At 24.1% G+C, this 18,167-nt stretch overlaps 2 protein-coding genes across 5 annotated transcripts in view; one reads left to right on the top strand and one right to left on the bottom strand.

The window, feature by feature from the left end:
• The window catches only part of LOC107456859 (non-selective voltage-gated ion channel VDAC2), a 113,609-nt gene that overhangs the window by 80,012 nt on the left and 15,430 nt on the right, over positions 1-18,167 (top strand). The window lies entirely within an intron of this gene.
• Positions 1,244-18,164, bottom strand: LOC139425931 (transcription elongation factor 1 homolog). Of its 4 annotated transcripts, none has more exons than XM_071182771.2 (4): positions 18,033-18,164; positions 15,037-15,154; positions 7,946-8,016; positions 1,244-3,833 (listed from the first exon to the last, which is right to left on the bottom strand). In XM_071182771.2, exons 2-4 carry the CDS (start codon positions 15,150-15,152, stop codon positions 3,769-3,771), a joined length of 252 nt encoding a protein of 83 aa, XP_071038872.1. In that variant the 5' UTR covers positions 15,153-15,154; positions 18,033-18,164; the 3' UTR covers positions 1,244-3,768. The 4 variants fall into 4 exon arrangements, with proteins under 4 accessions (XP_071038872.1, XP_071038871.1, XP_071038873.1 ...); XM_071182770.2 differs by having other exon boundaries at positions 17,973-18,094; XM_071182772.2 differs by having other exon boundaries at positions 3,003-3,833; positions 17,991-18,117.

Here is an 18,167-nt window from a genome sequence, read left to right as displayed (position 1 = left end):
ACTCATAATTTTGAACAGTAAAAGGCATTTTATTCATGAAACATAGTTAAAAGATTTCTTTAATTGTTTTCTATAAATGAGACTTGCTCCATTATGCATTAGTAATACTTATTTAAATATTCGAGCAAGCAATAATCTTTTTCAATAAGGATTTATTTAATAAACTTACTCAATTTTAGGAAATTTTCTTAAGTGTATAAAATACAGGAAAATTTTTATTAAACCAGTAGAAACTGAGAAAATCCATTAGAGTTGGCAGCACTTTACAAGGCTTTCTACAATAAGTCTAACAAATGATGTCGGCAGTTTGTAATGTACTGTATTGTCAAATTAGCCTATGACATTTACATACACATTTGAAATGATCGTAGAGGATGAATTATTGCAAAAGAACTTAATGCCATAGAATATAGGCTTTAAATTTACCATAAAAATATACAAAATAAGGCCTTTACTTTTGGTAAAAGAAATGAGTTACTTTTATCTATTTCACACTTAAAAAAATTTATATTATATTTACCGAGTTTGATATTAAGACTAAGGCTGAAGTTGAAGAGTTTTAACTTGTTACCCACAGATTTTGGGATAAAAAATAACAAATAATTTTGTACATTTTTGTTGTCTAAGATGATTGCACACATTACTATATGTGAAATAAAACTAACCAGTATTTTTTAAAACTTTAAGTCAGAATGTTTATTATCTAAAACATTTCCACACATTAATAGTAGATGCATTCTAAAAATATAAAGCCATAGAAACTATTTCGTTAATAAAGCATTATATTAATAAACTACATCAAAGCCTATAATGTTAAAAATAATTAAATTTAGTTTCTGTAGCATCTTTCTTACCATCCTTTTACTTTGGAAGACTTCTTTATAATAAAGAATAAGAATCAATGAAAATAAAGCACTAAGTAGGTAAATTAAAAGTATGAATTTTGAATGTAAAATAAGTAACTATTGCAAATCAAATTATTATTAATTAAGACTCCAAAGTTTTTCTTATGGTAAGAGCAATTCTTATTATATTTCTTTTTACATTTAAGACAATTCCATGATACAAAGGACAACATAACAAAAAAATAACATCCCTCGATTAATAAACTTCATTTTTTTTTCATTAACTATTTTAGATTTAAAAAAAAATTAAAATTGCAGTTTTTAAGTATTTCACAATATACGCCATTTCATGTATGCTTTCAATGTTTCCTGTTATTTAAAGTTTTTTGTTTAATAAATTAAAAAAAAAAAAAAAAAAAAAAACATTATTGTTTATAGAAAAAAAGATAGTTTTGAAATAAAAATATGCTTACATTTACATACATTTTATATATTTGTTCTAAATAAAACATTAATAATTTCATCGTTTTGCCTCATATGCATAATAATAGGCTATTTAAAAACATTGTACATAATTTATTTAAAAAAATAAAGAAGAAAATCTATCAAAATGTAATGTCAGTCACCATGGAATTGCCCATAAGCTATGCTTAAACTTAAAGTTCTCTTTTTATAGTCTTTTATATTGGTTTTTGTGTTCTTTTAGTTATCAATTATTTGAGTAAATATGCAATTGTTACATTGGAAATAGACAAAATAAGGATTAATAGCATTATATATAATAGCAGAAAACAAAAAATGAAAACATGCAAAAGAAATAAAAACCTGAGCACAAAAATAATTAAAATTACAAGTTGGTGCATATTAATCAAGACTAAAGGTTTTCTTTTTCAGAATGATTATATTTAAAAACTAGTTAACACAATCTCGTGCCTGGGATATTTGTGCTGAAACTTTCAAAGGCAATTGACATATTTCATGTTTTTGTTTTTTATCTGCTCCAATATCATAGAAAGATTTTACAATATCACATTTAATGCATTAAGTGATAGCAAAATAATTTTTTAGAAACATTTAAAACATAAATTTTTTTTTAACAAAAGCATTAACATGGTTTTAAAATAATAATTTTTTTTTAAAAAATCTTATTGAATTTTTTAATTTTTATATCGTTTAATTGTTTAGTAGAAACAATGAGGAAAAATTCAATATTTTTAAAGAATTCAAAGGATAGAATAATCAGCAAGAATATTAATTTTTTTTAACAAAAACATTAGTGTGGTTTTAAATTAAAACATTTTTTCAAAAAAATGTAGAATTTTTTAATTTCCTGATTGTGTAATTGTTCAGTAATATCAATGAGGAAAAATTCAATATTTTTAAAGAATTCAAAGGATAGAATAATCAGCAAGAATATTAATTTTTTTTTTAACAAAAACATTAGTGTGGTTTTAAATTAAAACATTTTTTCAAAAAAATTAGAATTTTTTAATTTCCTGATTGTGTAATTGTTCAGTAATATCAATGAGGAAAAATTCAATATTTTTAAAGAATTCAAAGGATAGAATAATCAGCAAGATCTAAGGATAGATAATCAGCAATTAATTAAGTAAATATATATAATATAAACTGCTATTAAGTCAAATCATGCCATTATTCTGTTCTTGCAAGACAGTGAAACCTTCCCCATCCTATATTTTTATAATACAAATTTATTTCCTTTATTGAGATCAAAAAAGACTATTTGAAAAGAAAATAATAACTAATTAATATTTTCAATTCAATGAATATTATTAAACTTTAATCAGTCTCACAGTTTGTAAGCCTCTACATAATTTTAATTTTCCTTGATATTTTGCAAAATCCAAAGTTCAGGACTGAATTTTTATTTAAATATGTTGGGTAAATTTATTTAATGTTTAAAATATAAGTTAAAAAGTCATTATGTTCTTAGAAATTAGAGTGACATTCTGTGCTGTGAAACAAAGTTAATAATAAACTTACTTTTTATCATTTTTATCAACATAAAGTATATTTTGTATCATTTATTTTACCTTGAAATATTATTGCCAGGAAATAGTAAGGAGCCAATAGGATTACATTTGTATCATTGCAATGATTTATAAAAAAGAGAGATTTAGATTTCTTATTTCATTCTTTTTATGGTACTGTATTCTTATTAGGAGATAACAAGAAACTCGTAGGATTATATTTTCAGTGTAACACTATCAAAGGAGAAATGTAAATTTCTAATTTAGTGAAAAACATGCACAAATTAATAACATTAAAAGAGCTTAAAAAAAGCAAAATATAAACCATCCAGGCTTTCCCTTAATAATAATAAGAAAAAACAACAATTATAATTACATTTACTTTTGGGTACAGATGCAAACTTTAATCCACTTTAAAGTTGCTTAATAAAAGGAATATAAATATATAAAAAACAGCATCAAACTTACATAATATCATACTAGTTTAGAAAAAATTATTGGCTGAATGATTTAAATTCAAAAAATTTTATCTAACATTACAGTAATCAAAATAATGATAAATAAAATACCAGAAATGATATGATTTTGAAATTGTAGCACTCTTTTACAAAACGTTTTTTTCTTCTGTATATACGTTTTACTTAAAAAAAGGACAACAATTCTGTATTAGTTATAATAACTAACACTTCATATGCACATTGCATAGTTTAATTTATGAAATAAAATAACAAATGACCCAAACATAGTTTAAAATCAAGTCAAAAAATATTTTCTTGAAATATTATACAGCTTGTTTGGAAAATGGTCAACTCAAAAGTTGAAAATATACATTTTTACTTTATATCGGAGATGAAATAATCTCGATGAAAAATGAACTTATGCAAAGAAGAATTTCGATATTTACAAAACAAATGTAATTGGAGTACTCTATGCTATTGATTAGCTGTTTCACAAGCATCGATCCAATCACTGTAGACATCAACAGGTTCAGACAAATCTTTTAATTTGGTTAAGAAAAAATTAACATAGAGAAAATTATTTAAATAAACATTTCTTAGATTACTTTATTCATTTATTTTTGTGATAAGTGGAACTAGTTATTTATTAAGAGATAAGGAAACACAATTTTGAAGCAATATACATAGAAATATGATGGTGTAATAAACATTCTTTCACAGTTTGGATACATTAAGTTAACCTTCAATATAATGATTCCTGTGACCTGAACTAACACGAACGTTACAACATGAGGGCTCCAAAACCTGACTACATAAAATTAGTATATATTGTGGCTTATATTTCCCAAATACTGGACTTATTTGGACAAAAACATGCTGCACTTTAAATAGAGTTATGAAACTGACTAACAATTCTTCTTTTGTTCAATTGTTCTTTTCAGTTATCACTAAGATAATAAAAATATCCTTTTTTGAAATTTTGATTATTGGGAAATTCTAATTAATATATGTCTTTTTAGAAATTATCTTTACAACGGTAAATTTTTGAAACTGACTAATAATTCTTCTTTTGTTCAATTGTTCTTTTGAGTTATCACTAAGATAATAAAAATATCCTTTTTTGAAATTTTGATTATTGGGAAATTCTAATTAATATATGTCTTTTTAGAAATTATCTTTACAACGGTAAATTTTTGGTTGTTGTTAAAATAGAGGTAACACTACAAGGATCTAATTTTCAACCTCTTCTAGCTAACTTATTTTTACACTTTTTTGAGAAAACAATACTCTAAGAAGCAAATATCTGCATTATTGACTCACATGATAAACAAAATGATTTTAAATTTCATATAAATAAATTAATTACACAGAATTCTAATATTTCTAAAAACAGTTATTTAACAGTAATTAAAACAGTTATGCTATTTTTAGTCAAATAAATAGAATTATAAGAATTTGAAGTCGTGTTTATTTATCAAAAAATTAAGAAACTTTTCCAAAATTTGATTTGAAAAAAGGATATTCAACTCACATAATAAAATTATTTTTTAAAGAGAAGAAAAATTATCAATAAATAAATTTAAAAACGAAAAAGCTGAAAAACAAAAAAAGATATAATCTCGTCATCAGTTTACACTATTATATCCGCAAAAAGAGTGCTTTCTAATATTGCATTAATATAGTCAAAGCAAAATATATCAATACAATAGTGTGAGGAGCAATAAAAAATTGAAATGAAAATAGAACAATTTAAGCAAAATAAAACAAATCAAGCAAAAAAACAAAAATTGAAGAAAATACAGAATAAAACAGAAAATGTAAGGACAGTAGCAAATTCAAAAGGGCTTACAATTGCTGGCTTCTTTGAAAAATGATTAAAAATATTTTTGTAACAAGTTTGCCGGATTACAAAATATGAAAATAGAAACCTAAATAAGGAACAGTGAGACAGACCATAGTATGGCGCCTCCCCACTGAAGAAACGAAGGGCTTTTGATTTGTTAGGTTTATAATTAAAAAGGTTGTAATTTTTTTTATAAAACTTCAATATTGATGATTTTAGAGAAATTATTAACATTTATTGATTAAAAAATGTTTTAAAAATATTTTTTAATTAAATATTAGATTTTTAGCCACGGATTTACAAGAATCGAATTTGCACAAGGTAAAGAAATAAATTTAGTTAAGAAATTTATTAATTATAGCATAACAATAACTCAATGATTTTATATAGAATTTGATTACATTAGTTGGGCATCCATTTTTTCAAAAATTAAATTTTGAAAGAGTTAGTCTGCTTTTTAGATAAATAAACATTACTACATATTCTTTTAATTATATTCATTTGGTTAAAGATGGCATTTAAATAAATGTTCTTAGAAACAAGAGAATTCAATATAATTATTTTATTTATATTAAATTTAAAGTAATTTCTTTTATCGTATAAGTCAACAATGCAGATATTTTCTTCTTTTTAAAATTAATACATATTATTGTCATGATTATGAAGTAAGATTAATTCCTTGGAATGAATATTATTTAACACAATAGTATAATTTTGAAAATTAAAGGTATTTAGATCATCAATAAATCTAAAAACAAATTTAATATTAGGAGTAAAATTTTTTTTCTTCATAATAGGGTAAATATAAGTTAGCTAAAAGTGATGAAAAATTAGATCCTTGTTGTATTCCATCCACTTAAACAAAAATATTTTTTTCCATTATAAAGATAATTATTAAAAAGACACATTAATTAGAATTTTACAATAATAAAAATTGCAATAAAAGATATTTTTATAATCATAGTAATAACTCAAAAGAACATCTTTTAATTTAGAAAGGGAAAAGCTATTGAAGAGATCTTGGAAACCAAAAGTTGCAATAGAATTAAATTTATTTTCTTTAATAAATTCTAAAATAGGTTGATTATTAGGGATCTTCCAAGAAAAACCTTCTTTAATAATATTATTAATAATTTTATTTAAGTTAATTAGAGAAAATGATGTCAGGTTTAGTTAGGTACATATTAGAACCACAAGTGATTGTTCTAAAGTTAATAGGGATTTTATGAAATTTTGGAAGGATAATTAAGTATGGAAATTGTATATTATTAATTTTAATTAACCTCTTATAGAAAGGTAAATTTTTTTTAATGATTATATTATTCAAAAGTTCAACAGAGCATTTTTTTACAGAAGATTGCATAATTATTGTTAGTTTTGTCTATTGGGGTTATAACAAAAAAATTTTGTAGTTGCTTAATTGATCAATTTTAGAAAAATTTGTTGTATTGTTACTGTTATTTGTATTTCTCCTATTATTAAAAATAAATTTTTTAAAGTAATAATAAACAGCTCATTTCTATTCTGTTAACATACCTAAAGGTAAAGAGAATCTATTTTGATATCCTTAAAAAATTATTCAAATCATTAGGAAAGTATTTTAGAATTTTATGAATTAATGTACAGTAAATGGGTCTACATGTTCTGCCTGTAAATAACTTAGTTTCAAATTTTGTATAATATTTAAATTACCAGTAATAATATGTTTATGATGTTTATCAACGAATTCAAAATATTTTTCTTCTTCACAGTGACATTCATAATCAGATATATAAATTTCCCTATATTTTAGCTAATAACATTATAATTAAAAATGGTTCCACGAAGAGTTTTATTATATTTATAGCTTTTAATTACGTTAAAATATTTTAATGGAAGCAAATTTTTTAAATTGTCAATTATATTTTGAAATTTAAACCCATCAAAAATAGGGTTTAGAAAGCTAATTAAAAAAACGTCTTTTAAATTTTTATTTGGTGAAATTTTACTCATATTGGCTTTAACAAGATCGAAACAAAAAAGTTTGAAGGGTAAATTAGTAAAAGAAAAGTTGTTAATAAGATCTCTAAGTTCATAGACACCATTATCTATAAGAGAGAAAACAAAATCTTTTATTTGTTAAATATTGTAATGTTTATTAAAATCTTTTTCCTTATTAGAAATAAAATTCACATTTAATTTATCACCATTTAAAGTTTTTATTACAGCTTGATCCCTGTTTACCTCAATTTGTACTCTTATCTTTAATGTGTAAAAGTGAGTAAATTGAAGAGTTATTATAATTAATCTGTGTATGTTGGAAGGTATCATTAAGACCATATGGCAAAATTGTTTAGTGTAATAGCATGTAATAATTTTCTTTTGTAATCTTAACTCTATATCTTCCACAATATCTAAATTCATTTTAACACTGTTAAACTCGTGTACTCTAAAATGATTCAATTCTATGTTATTGATAATTTTATTACTGTTTATATCTGAAAGATGTTCTTTAATTCTAATTTTAAGAGAGTTACTAGTCTGTCCAACATATATCATATTGCGAAAGCCACAAGATGACTTATAAATGACATTATAAATTTTAGAAATGGATTTTCAGCTATTGTTATTTTAAATTATATCTTTTTGTTTGGTCAATATTGGGACTAGTTTTACATCTTTTATCACTTCGTACCAAGAAGGATTTGTGATTGACTATACAAATGCCAAAAACCACAAGATTTTAAATACTCTGCAATTTAATAGTAATCTAATAAAAGGTTAAAAAAAATACTTAATAAAATATTACAAAGCTAACTAAAAGGATACAGTTAATTGATGTCTGAAAATCTTCCAAGCACACCCGGCAGGTTATTCTACCAGTGTTCCTTTGTCGATCCCTGAAAAACATGCATGGCTATTTTTTTAAAGAAATAAATAAGTTATACAGATTACCTATATATGATTTCAATGATGATTAAGTAATATTGATTTATTTTCAAATCTCTACATTTAAAGGTGTTTCAAAAGTTTTGCTAACAGTCTGAATGATTCCTTTATTATATACTTACTTCAGGTTAAAGAATACATTTTTAGCAATATTATTAGTAGATATGGCATAGGTCAAATGGGGATTTTATAGATTTGTTTAATGGTTGATATCAAACCATAAAACAAAATACAAATTTCCAGGGTTCCCTCATAATTTCGGAAATAAATTTCCATGATTATTCCAGGAAAATGACAACAAAATTTCGCACTATATTTTTGGTATGCACAGCAATATTTCATCAGAAATATATTAGTTTTTTATTCAATTAAAAACAAAACTTACAATTTGATAAAAAAAAATTTGAAATGTCACATTTTTTAAGAAACTGAACTTTAGCCAAAGGTTTAACATCAAGATTTCATGTTATATAAGTAAATTATAGACATGAGCAATAAATTGCATATCATCAGGAAAAAGCAATGGTAAATACTTCTTTACATCTTACTAGTGACTAAGAAGCAATGGTTACTATAAATATGGCTATAATTAAGAAAACATTAGAGACAATAAAATGTTTTAAAATTATAACATAAATTTGAGAAAGTTATAATAAATAATAGAAACAGATATGAGATATAATTCTACTAAGAACCTCGCTGGCCATTAGTTGTTATTGTGAATTTCTAGATTTTTTTCCATGTTTCTTCCAAAAATTTTAACTAAAAAATGTGACATTATGTGATAGAAGAATTCACATTAGCTTTGAAATGTTATCGTCAATAGATGATTTTAAACTTTATTAAACTGACGTGTTGAATATTACAATGCAACTAATTAGTGAAAGATAAATCAATAAAAAATTTGATTGATAACTAAAATAGATTTAAATTGTTACTACGTTAATTTTTTACTTATAACTTGAAACAAAATATAGCCTTGTTAAATTTCTACAAATTTACAGATATAACACTTTAATATTCTCTATAAATTGAGGAATTTTACCATATTTAACAGGGGACAATTGCCTTCGAGTCAAATCAGAATCCAGTCAAAAACAAATATTTTTAAAAATTAATTCTTAATAAGAAAATCACAGAGAGTTATATATAAACCAGTAAAAGTGTTGCTTCTAGCAAAAATAAGCATTAGTAAAACAAGTGGAAGCAAGTATTTTTAGTTTATGAAAATAAAAATGTAAACTGCAATTTTTTTAAATTTTTCTACAAAATATTTTTTTGTGTATTGATAAGAGCCCTGCAATAAATTATGCTCAGGGCTTGTAAAACCTACATCGAACCTTGACCCCCACCAGGTAGGATCTTTAAATGTTAAAACTATTATATAAGGTTTTAAAACGTTCATAAGTCAAACAACCGTAATTTGTGAATTATTTTGGTCTTAGAAAGTCAAACAATCGGAATTTGCGAATTATTTTGGTCTTAGAAAGTTAAAATTCTTATTTGTTTAACTTTTAAGAAAATGTATGTATTAATTTATATCAATATTTTAGATATAAAATTTTCATGCCTTCAATGACATATCCCATTACCAAAAGCATCATTTAATAAGAGCTTCAAATATCAAATTATCTTTGCCCAGTTTTCACATAACTAAGGAGGAGGAAAAAAAAAAAATCTGAAAGTTGAATTTTAAAAAAACCTAACTATGTGTTACAGAAATTCATTTATTGCATTGTTTTGTTACAATTTGTTATACAGTACAGAACCCGTTATCCGGAAATCAGAAAACCGGAAAACCAAAAAACCGGAACGAAATTCGATAAATTTTCCCGCCATTTAAAAAAAAGATTTTTTTTCCCTTATAAGATTTTAGGATTTTTCTTTCTTTTTTGAAAGATGTTTACCTTACCATCATTTGGAAATAATCATACTCCATCGTTTTTCCTTCTTTTTAAGATTATTTCCAACATTTTTTTTTATTTATTTGGGTTTAACAATAAAAAAAGCGGCTTTTTGTAGCGATTCAGAAAACCGGAAAAATCAGTTATCCGGAATAGCGATGGTCCCGATCGTTCCGGATAATCGGTTCCCTACTGTATTTGAAAATTAATCTAAAATCAATAAAATATATAGTAAAATAATGCTTATTAGAATTTCTTTTTAAAAATAAATGTAATACTTTCTCAGTAGCATGATACATTAAATTATTAAAACTCTAGAGTAATTAAGGTAATTAAGTTAATAATTTATATTTCTAACAAATATTTTTATAAAAAAATCATAACTTAAATCAAATAAATTCCTTTGTTTTAGGGCTAAATAAAACAGTTCTGCACATACAATATTGTAAGTATGATAAAATAATGATCATTTGATATTATTATTAATTTAAACAATGCTTATGACAACAGTAAGATTATGACAACTTTACCTATGTATTCATTTAAATAAATAAAGATTAAGTTCAACATTGTAATAATAAATAAAAGTTAGCATATTTATTATGTTTATAACTTATACAGTGCAGTAAGCAAAATTATAATAATAAATCAAAAAATCCCCGATTAACTTCTTATCTAATTAGAGGATATAAATATTTTGACAAGTTTACCTAAAATATACTTATCAGTTATAAAAAAAATTATCATAAAAACACATTTTCTCTAAATAAATATATCCCTTTTCCCGCGCTTGGAATGGAGAAAGAGTAGCCATAGTTTTAAAATTATGGCTATTCAATGCATAAAAAAAAAAATATGTTGAACATTTAAAAGTTTGAGCTACTTAATGTGACTTTCAATTTTGGTATTAAGTGCAATATAAAAATCAACGTAAGTAACAAAAAATTCAAAATAAATTTTGTTTGTACATTTGGCATTTTTTTTATAAGCTAATATTTTAAAGAAATGATGCAATAGTTAATCTTATTTTATCAAATTCTATTTTTGCATTCACAGCATTAGCAAGAGAAAGAAAATGTAACAATGTAAGTTTCTGAGAAATTAAAATTTTTATATTGTTTAAACTTCGTCATATAGAGTTACATTATGCAAAAGATTTTCTTTAGTATATGTATCAAAAATTTCTTCTTATTAAAATTCATCAAATAATTGTACGCAGTAAGAATTACCTTTTATTTGTTTACATCTGAAGACATTAACATGGACCACTCCTTTAACATTTTTTTAAAATGTTATTTAAAAAAAATTAGTTATTTTCTCAATTCGTTAACTTTTCTCTTCTTAGGCAAAATTTCTCATTAAAATATTTATTTAAATTTTTTTAACGGTATGCATTGCTTAAAATATTTGAAAAAAATTTGGATCAGACAAATTTTGTATTTAAAATATATTTTTAATTAAATAAAATATAGGTAAAATGTCATTACTGTCCCCAACACACATTTTTGAATTTTTTAAATAATTTATTATATTATGAAAGAATTATTATAAAGACACATGCATCCTTAAACTGATATTGTATGATTGACTAATTGAATATGTATTATTAATATTTTTAGAATAATTCGTATATTTTGTTCAACACATCATTTGCATGTGTCCTTAACTTTTGTGTAATTATCGTTCCGAGTGCAAAAAGTGCCAATAAAAACCAATGAATAAAAAAAAGAACTTTCAGGTTACAAAGAACATTTTTTTTCTTCTACAGAACAGTTCATTTTAAAAAATCGGTGTGTGACTGAATTGAATGTAATTGCTGTCCTTCTAATTTTCTTCGAATAAATTGCAAGCTAGCTAAAAATGTTTGATATGTACAAAATGTAACAACTTACTTTCATAAAATATGGACAGTTTAATTAACAAAATGAAATAGTTTTTCATCCATTTGCCTAAAACTATAGTTTTGTAATTACCGTTTCTACCTAAAATGCTTTTAAAGGGGTCAGATAATTACCTAAGGCCCTATAATAACTTCACGATCAAACAACTTTTATTGTATTTAACTCATTAGGTTATGTTACTACATATTTATTCGAAAATATACATTGTTATTAAACATAAGAAATATTAACTTTCAAAACTTACAAGCAAATTCAAGATATTTATTTATATTATTGAGATAAAGTTTAAAAAAAATCGACTTACAAGTGATAGCTATGAACACATTCTGTTCTGTATTCCAACTACAGTTTGTTTTCGAAAATCAAAATACTAACTGCATAAAGTAAAACTGATTAAATGTTTATTTTTTTTCTCGAAATGTAACTGTACATTTAATTATTTTTTAAATTTTGAATCAGAGGTTTACTTGTATTCCCTTTTTGTTCTTATTAAGAATTGTATAATTAAGAATATTTGCACAATTATTTTACACTTTCACACTAAACTAACAATGATGTGGTGACATTCAAAAGTCACCACATTGAAATTAAAATTTTCGTATCTTAATATTTAATCCTCACAATATTTTATGATTATTAGTCCTTATAAAGTAATATTGCATCATGAGTTTTAAATAAATTAGTGCATACATTAATTTAAATAATATTTTAAAGTACTCGGAGTGTTACTCTAAAGGTTACCTATGCTAACCATATAGCTAAGTATGCAAGTTAATGTCAGCAATGAAAAAACTTTAAAAATAAAAATGTAGTTACAATTTCAAATTGTAATTGCATGGAAAAATGCAATTACTTTAATCACTTAAATGCTCCAAAAAGTCATGGAGAAAAAATTTCTTTTTCTATGAATTAATAAATAAATAAAGGAAAACATTTTAAATAACATTTAACTGAAAATTTATTTTGAAAAAATAAATTATGCCCAGAATTTTGAAAAAATATTAAGAATTTAAATTTTTCATTGTAAAAACATCTTTATATCACTTATAGTTTTATATTAGTTTAAGATCATATTTTGTAAGCAAACACGTAATAATTTAAAACCAAAACTCTTGTCTGTTATCTTAAACTGCATTTTTGTGTAACAGGACAGTATTTACAGAGAGGCACGGACAATAATGGCAATAAAACTGGAAAAACACCATGGTTCTTTTTTTAAATTTCAAAATATTTTTTTCCCTAACTACACCATTTGCTCTATAATAATTAAAAGACATACTAAATATTGTTTGTTTTTCATGTCAAAATATAATTTTTTATATTTTATTTAAATCGTTTAGATTTTAGAAATTGGCCTTGGTGGCATTTTTTAGTGACATAATTTCACTTTTTGATTATCATCTGCATTCAACTAATAAAACCCTTAATTTAAACTGCCAGTGAAATTTTAGCTAACCCTTTACAAAAGAAAAAAAAAAATCAAACTGTATGATAAAATTTTTTGCAAGATCAAAAAAAACTGAAAAGTAAACCAAATAACCCCGGTTTTGCCTTCAGTTTTAATCCATATTTGGAGACTTTTCTTAAAAAGATAAAGCTCTTTGGCTATTAAAAATCAGTAACACATATATTTATTACTACAAAAAATGTCATGTAGAAAGAAATGAATGCTAGGGAGGTTCATCCCATAAAGCTTGAAAATATTTTTCCTTGCAGGACTGGTGCTGATTATTGATAACTATAATAAAAGAAGTCTTCCATATTCATAAACTACATAGCTAATCCTTGGAGCATTAAGCATGGGTTCCTATAAACATTACATTGCAAGCAAAAATAAATAATAAAAAACCTATCTAATGTATGTTATTATTAATGTATGTCAACATGAAAATAATGGGTATCCAAAAAATTTTAGTACAATTTAGCACAGGGGCTTGGAGAGTTAACAATGAAAGTAAAAATTACTATTCTACTATTGTAATTTTGTTTAGTCAACATCCACTCTTATAAAAAAGTAGTATTTAATACGCATAAACAAAAACATATATACTTAGCAGTTAAATAATGTGAATACAGTATTATAATTCTAGCTGAACTACCATTTCCCCCCTAACTTATTTAACAAATTGGTAGTTATATCAGGGGTAGAAATCAAGAAAAATTAGTCGGCGGCCCATAGGATCTCCAACTAAAAGATATTACTAGTCAGCACACACTTTCACTGGTCCATTTACATGTCCCCTATCTTATTTTTTAAAGATAATAAACTGAATTTAAAAGAAAAAATTACACGCGTAATGAATGTTCCAAATATGATGAAATATGCAATTTTGTAACAAAAGCACAGAGCAAAATATAAAGCCAAAAATTAAATTAAATTTACATTGATTGCTAATCTGAGTCAAATTTTAGTGATCTCAGATCAACAGACCAACGTTAATTTTGAGCCCTGTATATGAATACTATATAATTCAGTTGAATGGTTACTAATTAGTTGGAAGTAAGGCTTGGAAATTGAATTAGCAACTTATGTCTGAAAATGTCATTGTACTTCACAAGAGGTAGAAAATTATGATGACATGAACGTGGAGATGGTCACATATCATTAATTTAAGTAAAAGAGCTATTTTGAGGCCCATTTAAATGCAATTTTTAACAATTACTAGAAAGCATAAAATTAAAATCAAGACAGTTCAGATAAATATAAATAATGTTTCAACATTCAGTCATTTTATGATAAAGAGGCATCTCTAGTAGAGCCAGGGGTCTGTCTAGGCTTTTCAGAGAGGTACCTATTTTATGAAAATTTAGACATAATTTGCGAAAAATTAAAAATTATATTGAAATATCAACACAAAAATATGCTCAAATTATGGATTTATCGTTTATTAAGGGATAGGAAAATAAAATTTTAAGAGAAAGTATTTTGTGAAACTACAGTTTTTCCTAATGTTGAATTTGTCAAACTACCGCTAAACGGTAGTAAATTCGGCATAGGCAGAACCCTGAGAGCACAATATTTTCAGACATGGGTTGCAATGCAATTCTTATCTTCGTGATGTTCCTATTTCCTTAAGTTAGTAACCGCTGTAATGATGCCCCTTGCAAAATGAAGTTACACTTAAAATACTGGTATAAATAAAAACTAATAAAGTGAATATCATACATTTTTACTTCACATGATTTTTCATGGTTACAAAACGGGCAATTAAACTGTGTTTCCAAAGGCATGATAGCTTTTTGCTTGGGAGGTGGCTTCCTTTTACTTCTTCGTCTACCCATGGCTAAAATATTAAATTTATGAATAAATAATAATCAGGGGATATAATTAATTATAATACATCTAAAAACAGTTTATACTCTTAAAGCAATTTAAAATAACAATTCTATGTTATTTTCAGAATATTTTTAGGTACACTATCACAAGGAATACCTTGGGTACACATATTTTAATGTAATATTCTATAAAATAATATATAATGTATCTATTATTAGAATAGAGCTCTAATTATCCATAGTATTGGGTGAAAAATGTACCACAAATAATTCAAAATCAACTAAAAATGTAAGGTGGAAATATAAGAAATAATTTTAAAAGGTATTTATACATGTGCATATATTTTAAACACACGAAAGAAATCTTTGTTCTTTGTCTAAATGACTGAGACAACGATAAAGAAAATAAAATAATGTACACACACTTCATAACAGTGTCCGTACATAAAAGTATTCATTTAAATTTAAAAAAAAAAATTGGTCACACATTTTTTAGATAATTTCCGGTCTAATTTTCAATTTCTTCACGGAACTAATGAATAATTAGAGCTGTTTTCAAATTATGTATGTTTTCTTAACACGACCTATAATAGAAAAGATACTTAAAGTAACATTAAAATTTGTTTTTAAGGAAGAAAGAAAGAGCAATGTGAAAAAACAGACTGATAATAAATTTTTATAAAATCTTTTTAAATAAAATAAAAAAAAGTCGAAGACTTCCTTTTCTTATCTATGCTTCCAAATAAACTTCAATGATATCTAACACAATTTGTACCATTAAGTAAAAGACTTTAATCAGAGAAATTTATTTATTTTTGTTAAGATTCATGAGTTTAATAGAAGAATATTCACAGTAAACACAAAATTATTAGCTTACAAACAAGCTACAATCAACTGCATGTACGAAACAATTTTTTTTTTTTTAGCTACATCATATAAAATATAATAGATATTAGTGGGAAAATGTTAACTTTTTGCATTTTTTAAAGGCGATATAAGGGTTAAACTAGGCAAAACTTTGGCTGTTTGATTTAAAATCCCTTCAAGAGATTAAGTTCGCAAAAAAAAAACTTCTATATATAATTTAAAATCTTTTTATCAAACAAAATTAGTAAATATTATAATTACAGAAGGTTTCATTTCATTTAAATATTTCATCAAATTATTGCACACTTGTTTTTTTATTATTTCTTATATTAAGTATAACATTAGGGTAAGCATTTTACCTTTTCCAGGATAGTGAGAAAAACAGTAAGAAGTGTTTAAGATAGAAAAATATATATCAATACAATTGTTTAGTAATGATAACTAATTAAAATTAGTAATGATAATTAATCAAAATTTTAAAAAATTAAATTAATACAGTACCAGAAAGTAAAAAGTTTTCACTTTAAAAAAAAAAATATTTTCATACTGTTAGTTTTATGCAAAATTTTAACATCTATATAAACACATATCATCTGAGAAGAATTTGGTTTAAGCATTTCTTCTTAATAATTATAGAAATTAAAATGTTATTTTTACTTATAAACTCACTATGCATTTTAATTTATTTATAAATGATACTTCATTGATTTTTTTATATAATTATAAAACTAGGGTTTACAATACTCCTTTATGTAAATTATTGAAGAACTAGAATTATTTTTATTACTCAAAAAATTCATAATTTTTTTTATAATTCAACCTTCACTTTCCTAAAAATGATATACATTTGAAAACTTTGAAGTTAATACTTTTATTTAAACTAGATTGCAATTATAAACTGTTTTAACATATTTTTTTTAAAAAAGTTTCTTCCCCTTGAAACTTATTTTTTCAAGAACGATATTTCCTCTTCAGAAGAAACATTTTCTTTTTTTTAAAGTAATTTTTTTCCCAAAAATGAACTTAAAACTTTAATGAACTGTTATTTCATTATAATGCCATTTAAAGATTTATTTAAGCTCTTTACCATTTAATTAAGTCTAACAAATTTTCATGTATTTATTAAACTTAATCCCGTATAAAATTTTTCAAGGCACTACAATCCTTTTATGTAATTATGTATAGAGATATAAAAATTCAAATGTCTTTTGCAGATCTAAATTTTAAGATACTTCCTAAATCTTTTTTTTTATGGATAATTGGTGGCAATGTTATTATGCTGGCACATTATGTATTTGGACCTTTTTTTAAACAAATTAAGCTCTTTTAAGTGTTTATAATTATTTAATAAATTTATCTAGTCCTACTTATTAGCTTTGAAACTTCTATTGCCTCTTTAAAACATGATCACATGTAATGCATACAAACTAATACCAGTGCGAGTCTCTATATTAAAATAAAATTCTTTATTATATATATGTAATTAGCTGAAACTGTTAACATCTTGAAATCAATAGAGCTATTCGAAATAATGTGTTCATCAACACCATGAAGATACATTTAGCTTGTGTAAAACAAAAGATTAGTTACATTTGTAAGATGAAAAATTCACAATAATTATTAGCCTTGTTGGTTAATCATCTAAACTTTTGACATAGTTTTTACAAAGCACATAACTGTTCTAAAAAATTTGATTAAAATACGCCAACACTAAGAGTAAAAATTATCAGATTATTAGGGAAATTTGCATTATTGATAGATATTTTTATTTAATATTCAAATGAACAGTGAAAAAAATTTGCTACAGTATTTTTTTAAGTTAAATTAGATTTTCCTAGTTGTCCATATGACTGCAGCAGAAAATACACTTTTTCCTTTTCAATACCCAAAAATCAGCTATAAAACTAAATTGAACATGCAGTGACAAATGAAATTAATTTTTAAGGTAAATTTAATTACTTCAGTAGTTAGATATACTTTTATATATTCAGAATGCCGCAAAAAAATTACCGTATGTACCTAATTTTAACGCAACGGTTTGATTGTTTACAATTCGAGTTGACTACTTCTACTTCACTTCTTTTCCGGCAATCAGTTAAAGAGTCACAATGAATTTTTAATAAAATTAAAAGAAGTGATTATTTTCAGGGTTGG

Source organism: Parasteatoda tepidariorum, chromosome 4 (genome assembly GCF_982258835.1).
Source record: "Parasteatoda tepidariorum strain Cologne lab strain chromosome 4, Ptep-v5.0, whole genome shotgun sequence".
Classification (NCBI taxonomy): domain Eukaryota; kingdom Metazoa; phylum Arthropoda; class Arachnida; order Araneae; family Theridiidae; genus Parasteatoda; species Parasteatoda tepidariorum.
This window is presented reverse-complemented; position numbering and strand designations above follow the sequence as displayed.

Bases quoted from the DNA above. Each gene is read 5' to 3' on its own strand.
- LOC139425931 (XM_071182771.2), bottom strand. From the start codon at position 15,152: ATGGGTAGACGAAGAAGTAAAAGGAAGCCACCTCCCAAGCAAAAAGCT. The intron at 8,017-15,036 runs GTATGATATTCA...CATGTTTTTCAG, and splicing joins AAATCATGTGAAGTAAAAAT to GGATCGACAAAGGAACACTG. The intron at 3,834-7,945 runs GTATCCTTTTAG...CCAAATTAAAAG, and splicing joins TTTTCAGACATCAATTAACT to ATTTGTCTGAACCTGTTGAT.